The sequence below is a fragment of the Pelmatolapia mariae genome, linkage group LG16_19, assembly GCF_036321145.2.
Source record: "Pelmatolapia mariae isolate MD_Pm_ZW linkage group LG16_19, Pm_UMD_F_2, whole genome shotgun sequence".
Taxonomy (NCBI): domain Eukaryota; kingdom Metazoa; phylum Chordata; class Actinopteri; order Cichliformes; family Cichlidae; genus Pelmatolapia; species Pelmatolapia mariae.
The window spans coordinates 7,086,741-7,105,353 of record NC_086241.1 but is presented as its reverse complement, the minus strand read 5'-3'; the positions used below and the strand labels follow the sequence as shown (position 1 = coordinate 7,105,353).

The following is an 18,613-nucleotide window of genomic DNA, read 5'->3' as shown; positions in this document are numbered from 1 at the left end:
AGTCACATGATTCCTTTAGAGATGTCATGTGACTCCAGATTACTGAGGAAAATGAGTGAAGCGCTCCATCTGCTGGACAGCTATTGAAAAACATGCTTATGTTTCTGTTTTTTCTCATATAAAATTAATATTCCTGTCCTGTATTCCTCGTCTGTGGTTGCCCACATATGTGTCTGCAATACTTTAACACCAAACTATGGATGAACTGGTCACTCTGTAACACTCCGGTTTGGAGATGTGAAATATGTTTCAGATATTTGGAGTTATATATTTAAATATTTTGTGAAAAATCACTTAAATCAGATTCTTCTGCGGCACCTATAATGTTAAGAAACAAAAACATGGAGCTGGACCACATGAAGCTGGACCACAAGAAGCTTACGTTTGTTAAATTAGTGTGCGTTACCTAGAATAGCCACAAGGGGGCGACATTATACAGCTATTTTATAACACCATAATGAAGCTGCTATAGAATTATTACAGTATCACAAGACACAGAATCTACAGGGGGAAAAAGTGTTTCTGAATAAAGTGCAAGTAAAAAATGAACATAATAACTTGTAAATCTTTTATATTCTATAGTTAAATAAAAAATAAAGCGCAACATTTCAGAAACATTAAGTCAGCAGAAGATTTCCCTCTCTACTGATCTTTAAAAATAAGTATTTTTACAGGCTTCAAATCCATCTTTTTGTTTTCCACTGTTGTTTTAAAAATATAAATTTTAAACCCCACACTCTCACGTAACCTTAGTTTATTAAATCACACGTTTCTGTCCAGCCTACCTTCGTCAGGTTAAAAAGAAAAAAAGGGAGCACCTCTGAACCAGTTGTGTTTCCCGCTGCTGTGACATGAGGAGTGAAGCTGTTGCTCTTCACAGCTCAAAGAATAATAAAGCTGCCCTGACAATGGTGCCTCAGCACCCTCAAAACCTTCATAATTAATTAAGAGTATAAGTTATAAACACTCATGTGCTGTCCAGCCTTTTTTTTCTTTTAAATAAAGCGGAGCTTCAAGGTGTATTTTTCACAGCACAGATCACAGCATTCATCAACATGATCTGATTCAACCAACTTCTGTGATTCTTCATTGTCAGACTTTTTCTCCGCTGCTTTGTTACATTTTTAAAAATATTTTTAAATATGCAAAAACAAGAAATACATTTGAGCAGTCTTCAGGAATAGTTTTCCAGGCTTCTTGAAGGAAATTCAAAGCTCTTCTTTGGATGTTTCAGCTTTTTATTCTGTTCTCTGTCAGGATGATCCCACAGTGCTTCAATAATTTTAAAGTTGTGCTGTAAAGCTGTTGTCAATCAAACTGAAACCAAAAAAAGAAAAGAAATAAACAAACAAAAAACTTTGAAAGAGCTTCTGAAACCTGAAAAACTGTTGCTCAAGAGGACTTGGGAGCAAAAGATAAAGAAATGAGGGATGGGTCAAGACTTTTGCGCAGTACTGTATGTAAAGTAAATCACAACAGCTAACCTGTAAATCAAAAAGAGATTTTAGGACTGTTTCCTTTGGATTTTGTGTCAGAAGAAATTTATATTCCCATTCTTCTTTAAGAAAATAAAGAAGAGAAAGTTGTCCTCCGTGTGATTCTTTACACAGCAGCAACATTTTTTCAACTCTTTGGCCTAAATGTCCTGAAACATTTCAAACCTCAGTTATCCTGCTGTGCATCCACTCAGCAATCACCACTAGATGGCAGCCCTGATTCAAACTTCACCATGTTTGCCAGTTTCCCTCAAATGCAGATTTATATCCCGAAGGCCTGAAAAACCTTGATTAACATTTTAAGAGACCAGTCCCGTCATATTAGTTCACTTAAGACCAGTTCCTCCTTCGCATGCTTTAATGGGTTTGTCCCTTACTTTGTATGAAAACAGTGAAAATCCTCCATCTTTATTCTCTGATTTTACAAGCTCCTGCTGGCTACAGGAAAAGCAAACTGTGACTGCAATTCATTCTTTAAAAAACAACACTAATGGGAGGAATAATTAGAAGAGAGCCATTAGTTATTTGACCTTTTGTAGTGGCCCTGTTTTGACTCACATTCTGATTCTCTAAAAGTCTGCAGTTTTAATGATGTAGGCAGTGCTCTTATGCTTTTGTACGCTTGTATAAATCTTTTCCACACAGGACATTTTGAGACTTTACTAAAAGAAAAGCACAAACTCACTTTAGCTGATAAATGTGTTTGATGTGTTTCTAAAACACACATTCGATTTTTCCATTTTAACAATTCGACACGTCTGCTGTGAAAAAGCTTTGTTACAGTTGTGGTCAGAAGTCTTTATCCACTCATCGTGGGCATGAATAGTAATTTGGGGCTTTTACCAGGCTGGAATGATTGTGCAGCAAACATCTTTAATGACTTTGAAAGACGAGAATTGGGTGCACAACTTTTAATATATGTAGGATTTTCTCTAAATGATAATTGCCCACTAATATTTGGTTAAATGTCCCTCAGCACATTACACCTTGAGCAGATACTTTTGGTAGCCATCAACGAGCTTGTGGCATAATTCTCGCTCGATCACTGGTTTCCTGGCACAGGATCCCCCCCCCCCCCCTTTCCTGCTAAAGGGGAGTTCTTCCTCCCCACACTCACTAAATGCTGCTCATGAAGAAGGGAAAACTGCTGCTTGGTGATGTTTCCTCTCTGATATTTTAGTGTCTTCACTTTGCAACATAAAGCACCTTGATGTGACCTTTCTTCTGAATTTTTGCTTTATAAATAAAACTGAATTGAATTCAAGCAAACCTAACAAACCACCCTTTAAAAGTGAAAAAATCTCCATTTAATGTAGATGGACACATATCAGTGCACACGACACAGGTCAGGTAAAAAAAAGCATGAACATTTATGTGCAGAAACATATTAATAACACCCTGCATTACTCTTCTTCTTCCATGTTTTTATTGGGATGGTAACAAACACGTGTGAATCTGAATATTCAGGGCGATGATGCCTCGTGCATGTCCATATTCTTCCGCTGGATTCTCTTCTGCACTGCAGCACTGCACGGTGGAGGACTGCTGATGCAGTCTGATTGGTAAAGTGAGTCACAGTGAGCCAAACCTGTGGCTTGAGGCTTCCACTCATGCAGAAAAATAAAAATAAACCCACTCAGCCAAACTGATTATTTCTGTAATAGCCTGGAAACTATTATCATTATGCTTAGCTTCCTCATATGGCTGCTTAGACTGACTGGCACTAAAGAAGAAATGAACTTTTCTAGATGGAAAATTCCCATGAAGTTGATGCAAAACGAGACTTAAACAAACAAACAAACTGGAAATCCACTTATTTATGCCAGGTTTATTGGAGCTATGAGTGCTGCTGACACAAATATTGGCCACGCTTACTGTAAGTGTTGAATTCTCCCGGCCAGCAGCTTTTTTTCATTTGAATACCATCCAGGCAGGTAAACACCTAAAGGAGCAGCCATGAGGTATTATAATCATTATAATATTTACAACACCTGAACTTTTGCTACCATGACAACATCCTTTTTTTCTTCTTCTTTTTCTTTTAACATGCACGGTACATGGGTTCAAAATGACAGATTACCCCGAGGCCCTGTTTTAAATGTCATGAGTAGGAAGTCCAGCTCACAACCTATCAGCTGTGGGGGAAACAGGGATGTCGGGAATAATTTAAAACTACAGTGTGTAAGCTGAACAGAGGAGAAATGGGGGAGAGGGGGGGGGGTGATTTCTTCAAAATAGGAAAAAAACTTGCCATCTTTTTTAGGAGGGGGGGGTGAACAGATGCAGTGTACCTTTGAAATGTTCAGTGGGATTATGGTATGTGAGATTAACAACAAACTAACTGTGTTTACTCCTTCGCCCTGCAGCTACGCCATCAAGACTGATCCGTGATAATAATCCCCAGCTGGAGAACAAACAACATCTGGGTGTGGAGAGAAGGGAGAGGGCGAAGCCTCAGCTGGGTGGGCGGCAGATGGTGACACTGCAGCAACACTTCTCCAGGTAGCACAGTCATCACGCTGTACTTACAGTACATCCTCTCCTAAGAGTCCAAAGTCTACTCACAAGATGGTTTTATGAATGTTTTTGAGGGAGATGCACAAAGTGTATGGAGACTGTGTAAGAGTCTAAGAGGGCTTATAAGAGGACTACACAAAGCATGACGTGGCTTTGTGGGGAATGTCTCACCAGAGATAGCAATAATGGTTTGGCCCAAACGTGTCCCACTTTGCAGTCTTGCTTTGCAGTCTTCTTTGGGCTCCATTTGGGTTTGGTTGACAGTGTTCACTCATGGTAAATGCAGCTGCCTCTGCCATAGGCTGTTCATATAACATTTACTAGCAGCATAACCGCACTTTCAGTGCCATAAGTATTCCACATTGGGCCTAAATTTATCTGCTATCATATAATATATGGCTGCTTCAACTTAGCCATAGCTTTTAGGTATGATGTGACATTTTGGGCCACATCTAGCCCCAAAAAACAAATCACTGACCATTTGTTGACCCTGGCGTCTCCTCCCAGAGGCATCTGCATACCAGATGACCAAACCACCCCAGCTGCATAATGACACAAAGAAACACCAGTTCTACTCTGAGAGCCATCTGGATCTCCAAGGCTCACCCTATCTCTAAGGCTGAGCCCAGCAACCCTACAGAGGAAACTTATTTTGTCTGTTTGTATTCATCCCCCTGAAGGAACTCTAAAGTTTTTTCATGGAAGAAAGAAGTCTGGAATACTCTGCTTAGCCTTCTGACTTTAGACAAGTGATGGATGGATGGATGGATATGACTCAGGATAAATATGCCTGTCTTAATCCAGCCACAGTTCTACATTGTATTGTCTAAGTATCTGAAGTGTTGTAGCATCTGAGCCACTACTGCTTCAATTTGAAACCACGTCATGATTTTTGACCACATTTGGCTCATCCAACAGCTGTCATGACCCATATCGAGCACGGCTCATGACTTTTGGGAGAGCCAAAAGTAGGCCTGAATAGGCCCAAATGTGGTGGTTTTGACAGCAATATCATTACATCCATATATTGTCTGCTGCTTATCTGGCTACCAGAAGCTAGCTTGTTTTTTCAAGATTTTTTTAGAGGAACTGCACATGTGACCCACACTAGCTGCATTCAAATGCCACCAGTCAGTATCCAGAGCTAGGTGTAGACCATTAGACCCATTAATCATCTACACCTTTATTACATTACACTACAATGTCATTACTTCAGTGTCTTTACATCATCACATAACAAGCCAGTAGTGTCACTTAGGGTCGCTTGAAGGTTTTTTCTGAGGTACAACCTTTCAAAAAGTTTAACATCGCACCTCATACCTCAGTTTATTAAAATCCATTGGCCACAGCCCATAAAAAACTGTCCAGTTGGGATGCAAACAATCCAAAGCACATCCATCAAAGCTCGCCACAGCCCAATGTGACGAACCGCTGGGCTTCTGCGGTGTCGTCCAATGGTTTCATTAAGGTAACAGCCCACCGCAGGTCGTCTTTGAAATGAGAAGAATCTACTCAGTTTTAATGGAGTGCCCCACACTAAAAACTCAAACTCATGTCCACTTATTGATCTCCCCTCCTGGCATCTGATAAAGGGGAAATAATAACCAAGCATTATGTCCAGCCAACTGTTAGGCTACTGACGGTGCCCCGTCATCCGAGTTCGATCTGCATATGCTTAGCGAGGTGTGAGATTAGGCCTCCAATATTTGTGACCGTAAGTTAATTCCCTCCCCTGCCAAGCAGAAGATATTTGATCTGCTGCCCAATATTTAGGAAAATTACAGAAGATATTAGCCATTTTTCACTCTCTCTCTGTCCCTGATAGATAGCACAGGGTGAAGTGTCAGGCAGCTAAAAATTATAAAAAGAAATAATTAAGCCTGCATGCTTAAAATCAGAAAATAACAAATGAAGCATTCACTAAATGTCAGGGTTTTTAAAAACAGCTTTATTCAGTCTTTTTATCTTGTTACACGTCTTATCCAAAGCAGCGTTTTGAAATAAATCCTGCCTCTCAGTGTTCTGTTCATGACACTAATTTTGCAGCCTCTGAGGACCTTTAAGCTGAGCTGCTAAAGCTCTGCAGGATATTTTCAGTCTCATCTTTTATTTACAAAAACATCTTTATGAGATATTTTCAAAATATCTAAGTAGCTTCAATTTCATGCTAGTACATCGATCAATACCTGAAAAAGCTAACTCCAAATCAGGATGATTTGGCTGAGCATCAGCTGGGACAGTTTTTATTTTTCCTCCTTTAAAATGATGTTTCATAAAGATACAAAGCAGTTCAATCAAAGCAGTTTGAATCACTGAATCTTCTGGGATGATTTCTTTTGAGAATAGTTTATTGTTCACACATCTTCACGAAGAATATTTTCAATAATATGAAACAATCCCGATGGATTCCTTAAGGTTCAGGCACCAAAACAACTTGATTAGGTTTAGAAAAAAAAAGCTATCTTCAAGTTCCACTCCATCTAATATTTGATTCAATTCTTCTGTATTTTTATATCTCCTATTTCATAAAACAACTCACATGGCATCAAAACTGCTAAATAACACACACATCATCATGTAGTCGATGTAATCCAGCTGCTGACTGACAAACAGAGCCTCTGTGAGAGGATGCCACACTCACACTCAACAGGATAACTCAGTGAGCTGAAGATAAAGACTGTGAGCTTCAGTGTATCACACCAAAGTAGGGAAAGGGGTCATATTATTACTTAAGGGGGAATGTAGGCCATTCATTCATTCATACATTGTTGTGCGTGATAGCTGAGGGTCGTGCTTTGGAAAGTGCAGCCTGTGGCAAAACATCACAAAGCGGCAGCAGCATCATCTGAGGGGTGAAGGAAGAGTCACTGAAGACCAGCATCTGCACGGCTGCTGGAGCAGTGTGACACATGTACTGTAAACACATGCATGACTGCACATGTGTGTCAGTGGATGATAAAATAATAAAAGACAATTTCATCTATCCAGATGTGTAAAGTAACATTTTTAGATTGTTTTTACTCCCATAATTATTCTTAATGCTTTGTTATAAAGTGATAAACTTCTGGTGTTGTAGAATGAAGCCAAATGAAGCACAAGTACCAAAAACTGCAGTTCTTCTACTGCTAAATTCACCCTCGGTCTAAAATTGAAGCCTCAGAAGACGACTTTACAACCAATCGGTGACATCACAGCATCTTTTGAAGTGTAGCAGTTATAATCTCTGCACAGTTCAAACTCTCAGAATAATTTATGTCTCTTGACAGCTTAAGTCTGATAATTTATCTGAAGTCACAATAATTTCTGACCTTTGTACCCCCAGTAAATCAGGGCTTGCTGCTTTAAATCCAAATGATAATTGAAAAGCCTTGTAGGTCTTCTGCTGAACTCTTTTATTATGCAGTCTTTTTCAACAGACAACAAAACAATGAGCACCGCATTTGTATCAGCCGTTTCAAAAGAATGCAGCTGTAATAAATAGGCAAAGATATTGAGGCTTTTATTATGCAGAGGTCGTATTTCATTGTTATGCTATGTGTGACTGTTGTGGATTGATTTGTAGAGGTAATCGTCAGGAGGAGTCGGTGTATTATACGTCTGAAATCGAGAGTAATGAAATTCTTTAGGAGCTGATTGTGAGGACAGCTACCTCTACAGCTGCTGAATGAAACCAGAGCTTCTTTCTGGTGTATGGACTGACTGCTGTCAAAGAAAAGGTCTATCCAGTGTAACAATCCAACCCTGACTACAGTTTAAAACGGAGGGACTGGGAGTGAAAAGACAAAACAGAAAAATAAAACAGAGTAATATGTTTAAGGAATCCAATCCTGTTTCCTGAGCTCGGTGGGCAGCAGCTCTGAAATGAGGTCTGCTGGACAGTCAGATGTCTCAGCGATGAGTCTGCGATGGCGTGGCATTTACGAGAGCTCGTTATGACAGAGTCAGACAGGGCGAGTGCTTGTTTTTTTGAGAGCACTCAGCTGCACATTATATATTTTGAACACGGCCCACAGAGAGATCCTTAGACCCACTTTCCCTTCAGCGATGGAGTGATGACTCGTGCAGCTAGCCTCATTTCAAATGACCAGCGGTCAGTCGGAATGCAGCGTGGCGTGAGGGAGGACCGATTGGGAAGAAAGTGGAGGCAGTAAAAATTGATAAGAGTAACATGAATTTTGATGGGAATCAGGTGGACCTCGTGAGGAGCAGATGTAGTCTTATGACAATTGGACTTTGCCTTTATAACCATGCCTTTCTGGCCCAACTGTGACCCACATGTTCTGGCACTGACTCAGGATGAGTCTGCCAGTTAGATATTAGGTGTGTGGGAATATTTGAGCCATACCTGGCCAATCCAATACCTGAAATAACCCTTAGCAAACAAAAGCTAAGGGTTTTGTTTAGCGTATGAATTTTGGTCTACATAACATCTGGCAGTACTGTAACTGAGCCATAAGTCCTAAAGATGTGAAGTTATAACTGGATAAGTCGCCAGTATAATTTTATGTCACTTTCAATTATATAAGATAAAACAAAACAGAAAATACTGGAGCCTTGACAAGCCAGTGACAGACTGGCAACCTCTTGCCCTATGACAGCTGGGAAAGGCGCCAGTTCCCTGAAATGGATAAGTCATAGAAAATCAATGGAAGATAAGATAAATTTGGGAAATTCCTGTGTTAAAGCGGCCAAAGATGTAAACACAAACACTAAGAAAATATCTTAAAAGTAAAGAAAACCTCAAATAAACTCAAATAAATGCACATAAAATATGTAAATATATAACACAAAAGTGTCTCATTACAGTTATAAAAAGTTCCATTAAGAAAGATAAAAACTAACATGTTGACAGGACAGCATACCGAGTCCAAAACCACCAAAGGATGACATCTTCATCCATCTTTTATACACAAGTCCACAAGCCAAGTTTCAGGAAGATTATTAATTTTCCTAAGTGATCACATGAGAGGCTGGGACTGTTGTGGAAGGCTGAGTTTAGCTTATTGGTGTGGCACTCCACAACAGTCCCAGTCTTTCCCAATCGACAAGTCCCTAGGAAAAATGATCTGAACTTTATTTCTCCTTAACCCTTTAAGACCTACCATAGAACCAAGTCCACCAGAGCTTACTTTATATTTGTACATGCTGTAGTGCCAATTTTGGGAGCATTTCAAGTTGATATACATCAATACAACCATTACAGCCCAAATTTTAATAATATGTATGCATTAAGTGCATAGTAATTACATAAATTGCAAAAAAGTGCAATAAACTACAAAAAAATTGAAAATCGTTTTTGTTTTTTTAACATATATTTCTAGTTAGAGAAATTTAAGAGGCTTATCCCTCAAAACTGTAAATACAAAAAAGTTGCACAAACTAGTTTCCCACCACAGGAAATTTATTTGAAGTGTCTTCATAGTTTTACTTTTGAAATACACCAATTTTTATATACTGCAGGAAAAACGAAAATAAATATTATAGTGCAAATTTGCAAAAAAGCAGCATATGCATCAAAATAAACTATTTCCAGCAGTGCAATTAGAGTTCTAAGCATCCCAGAAACGACACAGAAAGTCATAAAGTCAAAGATAACTTTTACAAACACCAGTATAGGCTCTGAGGCCCTGACAGTAAAAAAAACTACATTTCCTCGAAAATGACATCACTTCCGGTTTCGGGCAGGTAATGGCGGACATGCGGAAGTTCGTGCTGACGTCTATTCCAACGTAGGAAGTGTTATGAACAGCTGATCGGATCGGCAAAGCGTGTTTCTGGAATATTATGTTTTTGTTGCTGCAAGCGCTTTTTATGCAGTTTTTGCAAAGCTATATGTAGAAGGAAACCGTGACCTAGGACAAGCTGATGGCATAAGATGTAAGTACAACTTCTCCGGTTTCATATGCAAAAAAAATTATTGCACTAGCTTACGTGGTTGCAGTGATACAGGGATTTAAAAATAGATACGCAAATCGTAGCGGGGGCGCTACGCTCGGCTCTAAAGGGTTAAATATGAACTTTAAGTTTCATCATAGTCAAAGGACATCAGTATATCTCTGTGAAAAGACAGACCAAACTGCAGTGCTTAATGTTATGGAATGAGAATTAGCTGACTATCTATAATTGTCAAAATGTCAAAGTAAAAAAATAATTTCTTCCTCAGAATGTACTTGTGTATGACCAGGAAGTCACTACCGTACATATATATAAGATGTCCAAGCAAAAGCACTCCATTTGTTTTAAAAGAATAATCATGTGTCATTATACAAACTCATTCAAAGTGCAGCGTTTAGCTTCATAGCACGGTCGATTTTGCAGAGTGCATTCATCGTGTGGTCGCTCATGAATTTAATGTTTCATTGAATTTTCCATTTGGTGGATACAGTAAGATCCAAAGTGCTTCACTTAAAGCACCACAAGTGCAGCGTGGGTAGTACCGGCAGGATTTTAACCCCCAACACTTTACAGCACTGATGGTCTGCTGAAGCTGTTGAGCAACATACAGTGGAATCTGCATTTTACATCTGGCCTCTCAGACCGCATGTATCCAGATCAAAATGCATTTTTCTGGGCTTTAAACTCAAAGATTGCTTGAATTCAGTATCATCCCCTCCCACCACCATCCCACCCGCTGTTTCCATTTTAGCTGAGCTTGTTTCAGGTCAGTGGCAGTGACTGAAGAGAGGAATGCCAATGGAGTGCTCACAGTAGGCAGCCGGCGCTAATGGCTGTGCCACACACATCTAACAGAGGGAAAGGCTGGCCTGGAAGTGACAGGGCAAAATGTCACTGCATACGACATTACGGAGGCATGGTCAGCGTCCATCAAGCATACACAGCTCCAGGGGAAAATGATTACAAAATAACAGTCAAAAGCTACACAAATATAGCTGAAGCCCTTTGAAGAAATGTCAGCAGCGCTTTTATGGATGGCTCAAAATAAAATCAAACATTAAAGCAAATCAGTAATTGATTGTTAATTTGTCCTGCCTGTGGATACTCACATGATTCACATGAGTCAGCTGCTACCAGCCAAAAAGCTCTTTAAGACCCTTTGTTTTCCCCAAACGAGCAAGTTTTGTAAAACAGCTACACCACCAGATATGTCACTTCATCTAAAATAAAAAACGTAATGTAAAAGATTTTACCCATTGGTATGTAGATTCCTGTTTCTGAAGCCTCAGCCTTTTGGTCAGCGCCATATTAGCTCTATGTAGAATCGTGTGGAGCTTGATAGTCAAGGCTCCTACTGGGTTAGTCATCAAGGTCTATCTTAACAGATGGGTGTTTTTAACTTAGACTGGTGGTAGGTAGCTACTTCTGTTACTGAGAGGAAGACAAAGTGGAGGTAGAGAGTAGAGCAAGGCTTTAGCTAGGGATTAGTGTTGGCTAGCATTAGCCTCTTTGCTCACGTGTCATATTAGCTCGGATGCTCATCTTGGCTAAGGAAAAACAGACTTAAAACAAAATGTGCTAATTAGGACAAATGATTCCTTCAAGTGCCCCTTTTTTTTACTTTGACTGTGGATAGGACTGATGACTGATAGGATGAGATGGACCAGGAAGTCAGTAGCTAAAGCTATTGCTGCTTGCTAATACACCAACTCTTTAGAGAATGCTTTAGTTTTTCATTTTTAGATGGACAGGACTGTATTTGTATAAGAGGGTACCACTGAGGTGTTGCTAGATAAAGTTACTGTAGCAAATTAGCAAGAGAAAAAACAAGTGGAAAGAAAATTAACTAATCCAAAAGACATGCTATCTGACATTTGTTTTTTAATCAGGAAAGAACTGTATATAGAAGTTTTTTTTTTAAGATAAGATAAGATAACCTTTATTAGTCCCACACGTGGGAAATTTGTTTTGTCACAGCAGGAAGTGGACAGTGCAAAAGTTATGAAGCAAAAATTAGAATAAAATAAAATAAGAATAAATACAGTATACAACTGTACAGAATAGAATAAAATAAAATACTATATACAGTAGAATAAAATAGAATAAAATATGCAATAAGATAAAAATAGAATACAAGTGCTATATACAACTCAGTAAAAATACAACGATGCCAGAAAAGATTATTGCACATTAGTGTTATTGCACATTTGTGGATGTGTGTGTTTAATCAGTTAAAGTCTTTGTTGTGGAGTCTGACAGCAGTGGGGAGGAAAGACCTGCGAAATCTCTCCGTCCCACACCGTGGGTGCCGCAGTCTCCCACTGAAGGAGCTGCTCAGTGCTGTCACAGTCTCATGCATGGGGTGGGAGATGTTGTCCAACAGGGATGACAGCTTAGCCACCATTCTCCTGTCACTCACAACCTCCACTGGGTCCAGAGGGTATCCTAGAACAGAGCTGGCCCTGCGGATCAGCCTGTTCAGTCTCTCCCTGTCCCCAGAAGAGATGCTGCCGCCCCAGCAGACCACACCATAAAAGATGGCTGAGGCCACCACAGAGTCATAGAAGGTCTTCAGGAGTGGGCCCTCCACTCCAAACAACCTGAGTCTCCGCAGCAGGTACAGTCTGCTCTGCCCTTTCCTGTAGAGGGCGTCTGAGTTATGAGTCCAGTCCAGTTTGTTGTTCAGATGAACACCAAGGTACCTGTAGCTGTCCACAGTCTCAATGTCCATACCTTGGATGTTCAGTGGTCCACAAAGTCCTGAGTCAGTCCTCTGTACTCCTTGTCGTCCCCATCAGTGATGAGGCCGACTATAGCAGAGTCATCAGAGAACTTCTGCAGGAAGCACTGGGTGGAGTTGTGGGAGAAGTCTGCAGTGTAGATGGTGAAGAGGAACGGAGCCAGAACCGTTCCCTGTGGGGCCCCCGTACTGCAGACGACCCTGTCCGACACACAGCCCTGAGTCCTCACATACTGTGGTCGGTCGGTGAGGTAGTCCAAAATCCAGGTAGTGAGGTGATGGTCCACTCCAGAGTTCTCCAGCTTGTCCTTCAGAACCGAGGGAAGAATAGTGTTGAAGGCACTGGAGAAATCAAAGAACATGATTCTCACAGTGCTTCCAGCGGTCTCCAGGTGAGCGAGGGAGCGATGTAGGAGGTGAATGACAGCATCATCCGCTCCAATGCCAGGCTGGTAGGCAAACTGAAGTGGGTCCAGTGATGAGCTCACAAGGCGCCGAAGCTGAGCCAGGACCAGCCGCTCCAGGGTCTTCATCAGGTGGGATGTCAGAGCCACCGGCCTGTAGCTGTTGAGGTCCTTGGGGCGTGAAGTCTTTGGCACTGGTACAACACAGGAGGTTTTCCAGAGCTGTGGGACTCTTCCCAGCCTCAGGCTCAGGTTGAAGAGGTGCTCCATCACACCACACAGTTGGTCTGCGCAGGACCTGACGACCCTCGAGCTGATGCCATCTGGACCCGCTGCCTTCTTGGCTTTAATCCTCCTCAGTTCCCTCCTAACCTGGGTGGTTGAGAGAGACAGGCTGGAGCCTTGTGTTGATTGTGTATTGGATGCTATTGTTGGGGGTGGGGAGGAGTGAGCAGGGTGAATAGAGGAGGTGTGAAGTGTCTGAGGTGTCAGAGGTGGAACAGCAGCAGTGGGGGTGGGTGAGTCTGCAGCCGATGTTGGAGACTGCCTCATGGCTGAATCAAATCTGTTGAAGAAATGATTCAGTTCATTTGCCCACCTCACATCCCTCCCAGGCAGAAAGTTCTGATGTTTGTGGCCCGAGATGGTTCTGAGGCCTCTCCAGACTTCACCAATGTTATTTTGCTGAAGCTGGTTCTCCATCTTCTGCCTGTAGCTATCCTTCCCATTCCTTATCAGTCCCCTCAGCTCTCTCTGCACCCTTTTCAACTCCTCTTTGTCTTTGGATTTGAAGGCCCTCCTCTTCTGCTTGAGGACGGCTTTAATTTCTGGGGTAATCCAAGGTTTGTTGTTGGAGAAACACCGTACAGTCCTGGTAGGTACGGTGTTATCCACACAGAAATTAATATAGTCAGTAATACATGTAGTAAGGCTGTCGATGTCCTCTCCGTGGTCGTCACAAATCACCTCCCACACAGTCGACTCAAAACAGTCCTTAAGAGCCTCCTCGCTCTCCTCCGACCATCTCTGTACTGTGCGGGTGGCTGGTGGCTCCCTGTGCACTAAGGGCTCATACACAGGGACAAGGTGCACCAGGTTGTGATCAGGTCTGCCCAGGGGAGGGAGAGATGATGAACTGTATGCCTCTTCAGCATTGGCATACAGTAAGTCCAGTGTTTTATTGTCTCTGGTTGGGCAGGTCACATACTGGGTGAAGGTGGGCAGTGTGGAGTCCAGTGAGGCATGATTGAAGTCCCCTGATATTATGAGGAGGGCTCTCGGAGATTGTGTTTGCAGTCTGCTGACCACTGAGTGGAGAGTGTCACAGGCTGCATCCGCGTTGGCCGAGGGGGGGACATACGCTGTTATCGCGATAACATGCGAGAATTCCCGGGGCAGGTAGTACGGACGCATGCTAACGGCTAACAGCTCAATGTCTCTGCTGCAGAGTTGTTCTTTCACAGTGATGTGCCCGGGGTTACACCATCTGTCATTCACAAACACTGCCAGTCCCCCTCCTTTCCTCTTACCGCTCTCTCTCGTCCTGTCCGCTCGCAGCAGCTGGAATCCCGGTAGTGTCACGCTCGTGTCCGGAGTTAGCGGTGTTAGCCACGACTCCGTTAGCATCATGATGCTACATTGCCGGTACTCCCTCTGTGACCAGGTTAGCGACGTGAGCTCATCCAATTTATTGTGCAAAGAACGTACATTTCCAATAATTACAGAAGGAAGAGATGGTCGATAACGTCTCCTTCTCGGCCGACGGCGCTCCTTCCCAGCACGACACCCCCGTCTTTTCCTCCTCAGCTCGCTGGGAATGTCAGGTCTGTCCGCCGGCAGTACCGCTGCGGGACGCAGCGCTAACAGCTGATCCTTACTGTAAACAAAGGATCCCTGCTCTGGGTCCCCAGACACGGGTGAAAAAAGTAGAAAAAAACTAAGAAAAACGACCAGAACTAGCACAAAACGGTAGAACATGGTTGCAGAGTCTAATTACTAATACGTTAGTTATAAAAAATTACGAGAGAAAAGATAAGAAAGAAAGAAACTCAGAATGAGCAGAGCTGCTGTAACAGGCTGCCGCACACGGGGGGCGCCGGAAGTAGACGAGGAATTAGCAGAATTTGAGAAAGTAGCTAATGCAAGTGCTGGCTAGCTACCTTAATTAACAGGGGGAAACAAAATCCATTATGCAGAAAATCTATATTGTAGTACCATCTTGTGTTTTTTGTTTGTTTTTTTCAAGATTGATGGAACCATAATTGGACACTAGCTTTGCAATGTAAAGGTAGTAGCTAATGCTAAGTGGAAAAACTTAATGACCGATTGTGTTTACAACTGCGTAGCAATGCCCTAATAACGTACTCTCTTTTTTTGTGTTTTTTGAAATGAATATCATGTTATATTGTAGAGGACCTAAAAAATTATGTCTTGTTATTAGTTGTGGAAAACTGTCCTCTCAGTGGCAGCTTATGCAACTTATGTCAAATTCTCATGCAGCCAACATATAAATTATAAAGTGTGGAGATGTTCTATTAAAGATCAACTGGTAACAGCTTCATAGTCCCTGTTCTACACCTTTGCTTCCAATTAGTGAACTTCATTACTGTGTCCAGCAGCCTGGAAAAGTTACATTGTACTGCAGGCATGTTAACGTCTCTACTCGCTATCTGCCTTATCATTAACTTTGAGATTAAGGAGAATTTGGTCAGTGACCCAAATGTTAAGAAGTAACCCCATTATCAAAATTTAAACAAAGACAAAGTCTTAGTCTGAGGTTAGTTTTAATATATGAATGAATAAGAAACAATTATAGTTTTCCAATATGTCTGTCTCTGAAATGTGTTAATGAAATTGTTTTTATAAGCTGTATTGGCGTTATGAGTTAAGGGGTACAGCAGGTCATCTAATAATCAGAGATTAAGATTGGTTGTTTGAGCCACAGCTGCTCCAGTCTGAATGCCAAAGTATACTTGGGCAAGACACTAAGCCCTGTGTGAATGTTAGCTAGAAAGCACATAGAAAAGACAGAAAAACACTGCTGGTATGAATGGGTGTGAATGCTTAGAGTACTCCAGTAAAATTTAACAGTACTATATAAGAACCAGTCCATTTACCATTTACTGTCAGTGAGGTGGCCCATCACTTTGGTCCAGTTGGGTTCTTTTAAAGTTTTCCTGGTACCCAGATGATGAATCCAGTGATCAGTCTCTGACTTTCCTTCAAGTTTCTGTGAGATGTGTTAAGAAAATTTTGGTTACTAAACAGTTGTCTTATTGGTTAATCCACTGCCTGGAGCGGGTTCAATGACTTAGACGAAACGGATGCTTGGTTAGGAATTCTTGTTGTCACATGTAAATGCAGTTGATTCAGAGTAGTGCAATTTTTCAACATGAAGAGGTTAATGTTGTAAAATTGTGCATTTTAAACTTAACCATCATGTTTTCCTGAACCTAAACAAGTATTTTTGAGGCTTAAACCTAACCTTTCACCAGGGTCTTGGATTTTTCTACACATTGTGAGAAAGGTGCAGGCTTAGGTGGGCATCAATAATGTAGCCGCCTGCACCCGTGTCCAGTATTTCCAGTTGTGAGAAGAGTCTGAAGCGTTTCCTGCTCTGTGCTACATGTGAGAAAGGGAAACTTTATGCCCCTTTTTGGCGATCATGTGTGAAAAATGTAAAACACCACAACAAATGGTATTTGGTGTCAGCGGCTGAAAAGTCTAGCTGTATCCCAGACACCAAAATGCACCTCATGTGTATCTCAGAGAAGTTAGGGTTTTTTTTAACAGCACTGCAGAGACTGAGTTGCCCACAGAGGCCAATGATCCCTGATTCTAACCAGTGATAGCAGGATAACATGGGAAATGGTAATAGGGAACAAGATATAAAAACTATTTCCCATTAAACTGATGTTAGATTTTAAGTCATGAGTTTCACAGAGCTGCTAGCAGGGATGTAACCTTACTCCCTCTCTTCAGCAGCCTCCTTGAGCACTTCTGGAAAGAAACCAAGTCAATTGAGAGCCATAGAGGTATAATCTCTCTAGTTTTCACTGGGTCTCCTCCAGGATGAGGGCTGGGGGGGTCCGGGCAGTGCTTGAACCACTTCAGCTGGCTCAAATTGATGTGGAGGAGCAGGAGCTGTGCCATAAAATGTCTATGGTTAAAATGTATTCTAAAATATAAATTATCCACAATAATAATTAGCCTTTTACATGTCCTGCAACACTTAATTGCAATTAATTCATCTCTCATTAAGAAGATTATATTTTAACAGGTTTGTTTTCTTCCTAACCACAGCATGGAGGAGACGGTGCGAACGCTACTACAGAACCAGGACTCACTGGAAGGGCCCAAAGTGGACCCACTGGACCTAATGAAAGCATACAAGGTACCAACACACTTTCAGTCACAAGTTCTTTCTTTCGGGTATGAAAGTTTCAGAAAAATCTGAAATAATGTGAAACAGACAAATTACCAACATTATTTGTAATAATGTCTTAAACTCTAACAAGAATATAAATTAACAGATGATATTTTTCATTTTCTATATAGCTGAAATACACGGGGTGATCTACTTTTAGATACACTATTGATCTCACTTTAAAATTCCTTTTTTGTTTTTAATCAAGTTTATAATACATTTATGCTTTGTGTAGAAGTGGGTGGTTGATGTGGTTCATTTTTATGTGCTTGCTGGAGTATTAAAAAAATATATTAATGGACACTTTGCTGGGATGATGCATAGTTTTAAAACCTGCTGTACGCATGGGAATATCCATCCATGCAACTGCATACGACTAGGGATCAATGAATACATTTAAAATACTTTTTCCACACAGTCTTTTAAGTCTTTTTAGATATTTATGTTTATGAAAAAATATCGTGTTTATGGTACTACCAATAATGATGCAATAGTTTAGCTTGCGGGGGTCTGCGTTGTGTCTCCAGATAGATCCAAGTCCCCACAACGCAATAATTTTATTGTGTTGTGGGGACACAGAGTCACACATGCTCCAGATCTTCAGCTTTGATGTTGTTTATGAGTAATGTTGGTGTGGCTAAATGTGCAAATCACAGGAGCTAATGAACCGTATAGCAAATGCAAACAAGTCTCATAATTAGGAATCTCAGCGTTATCCATCTTCTGTCCTTTTCATACTTCGATCCATCTTCTCCTGTTTGAGTCAAAGCTTTTTTAATGTTTATATTCTACAGTTTTATACTAATAATGCAAAGTGAAAGATGATGCATCATTGTATTAAGGGCCAGCCTCATGTGCAGGCAGTTTATCATCTATGAGTGACGCTCCAAAAAACACATTAGAGTGCAAAATGCATGAAGCTTAAATTGCTTGAACTGTGTGCATCAACCAAAACAGTGATGGGAAAAAGAAAAGGCTGTCCTACACTGCTACATATACTCCATGTACTGTATGTTATCTTCTTCTTCTTTCAGCGCTCACTTTAGTAGTCACCACAGTATTTCTAGGATCTTTTTGTGTCACACCATCCCCTGCATGTCCTCCTTCACTACATCCATGAACCTCCTCTGAGGTC

General features: G+C 41.1%; 1 protein-coding gene across 5 annotated transcripts in view; it reads left to right on the top strand.

Moving 5' to 3' along the window:
• The window catches only part of LOC134644062 (nck-associated protein 5-like), a 104,786-nt gene that overhangs the window by 15,000 nt on the left and 71,173 nt on the right, over positions 1–18,613 (top strand). For all 5 annotated transcript variants that reach the window (XR_010096453.1, XM_063496735.1, XM_063496737.1 and 2 more), the window contains exons 2-3: positions 3,863–3,998; positions 17,355–17,445. Coding sequence is in view for 4 of the 5 variants with exons in the window: in XM_063496735.1 (XP_063352805.1) it covers positions 3,970–3,998; positions 17,355–17,445 (120 nt within the window). In the remaining variant the exon portion in view is untranslated. The remainder of the gene's footprint in view (positions 1–3,862; positions 3,999–17,354; positions 17,446–18,613) is intronic.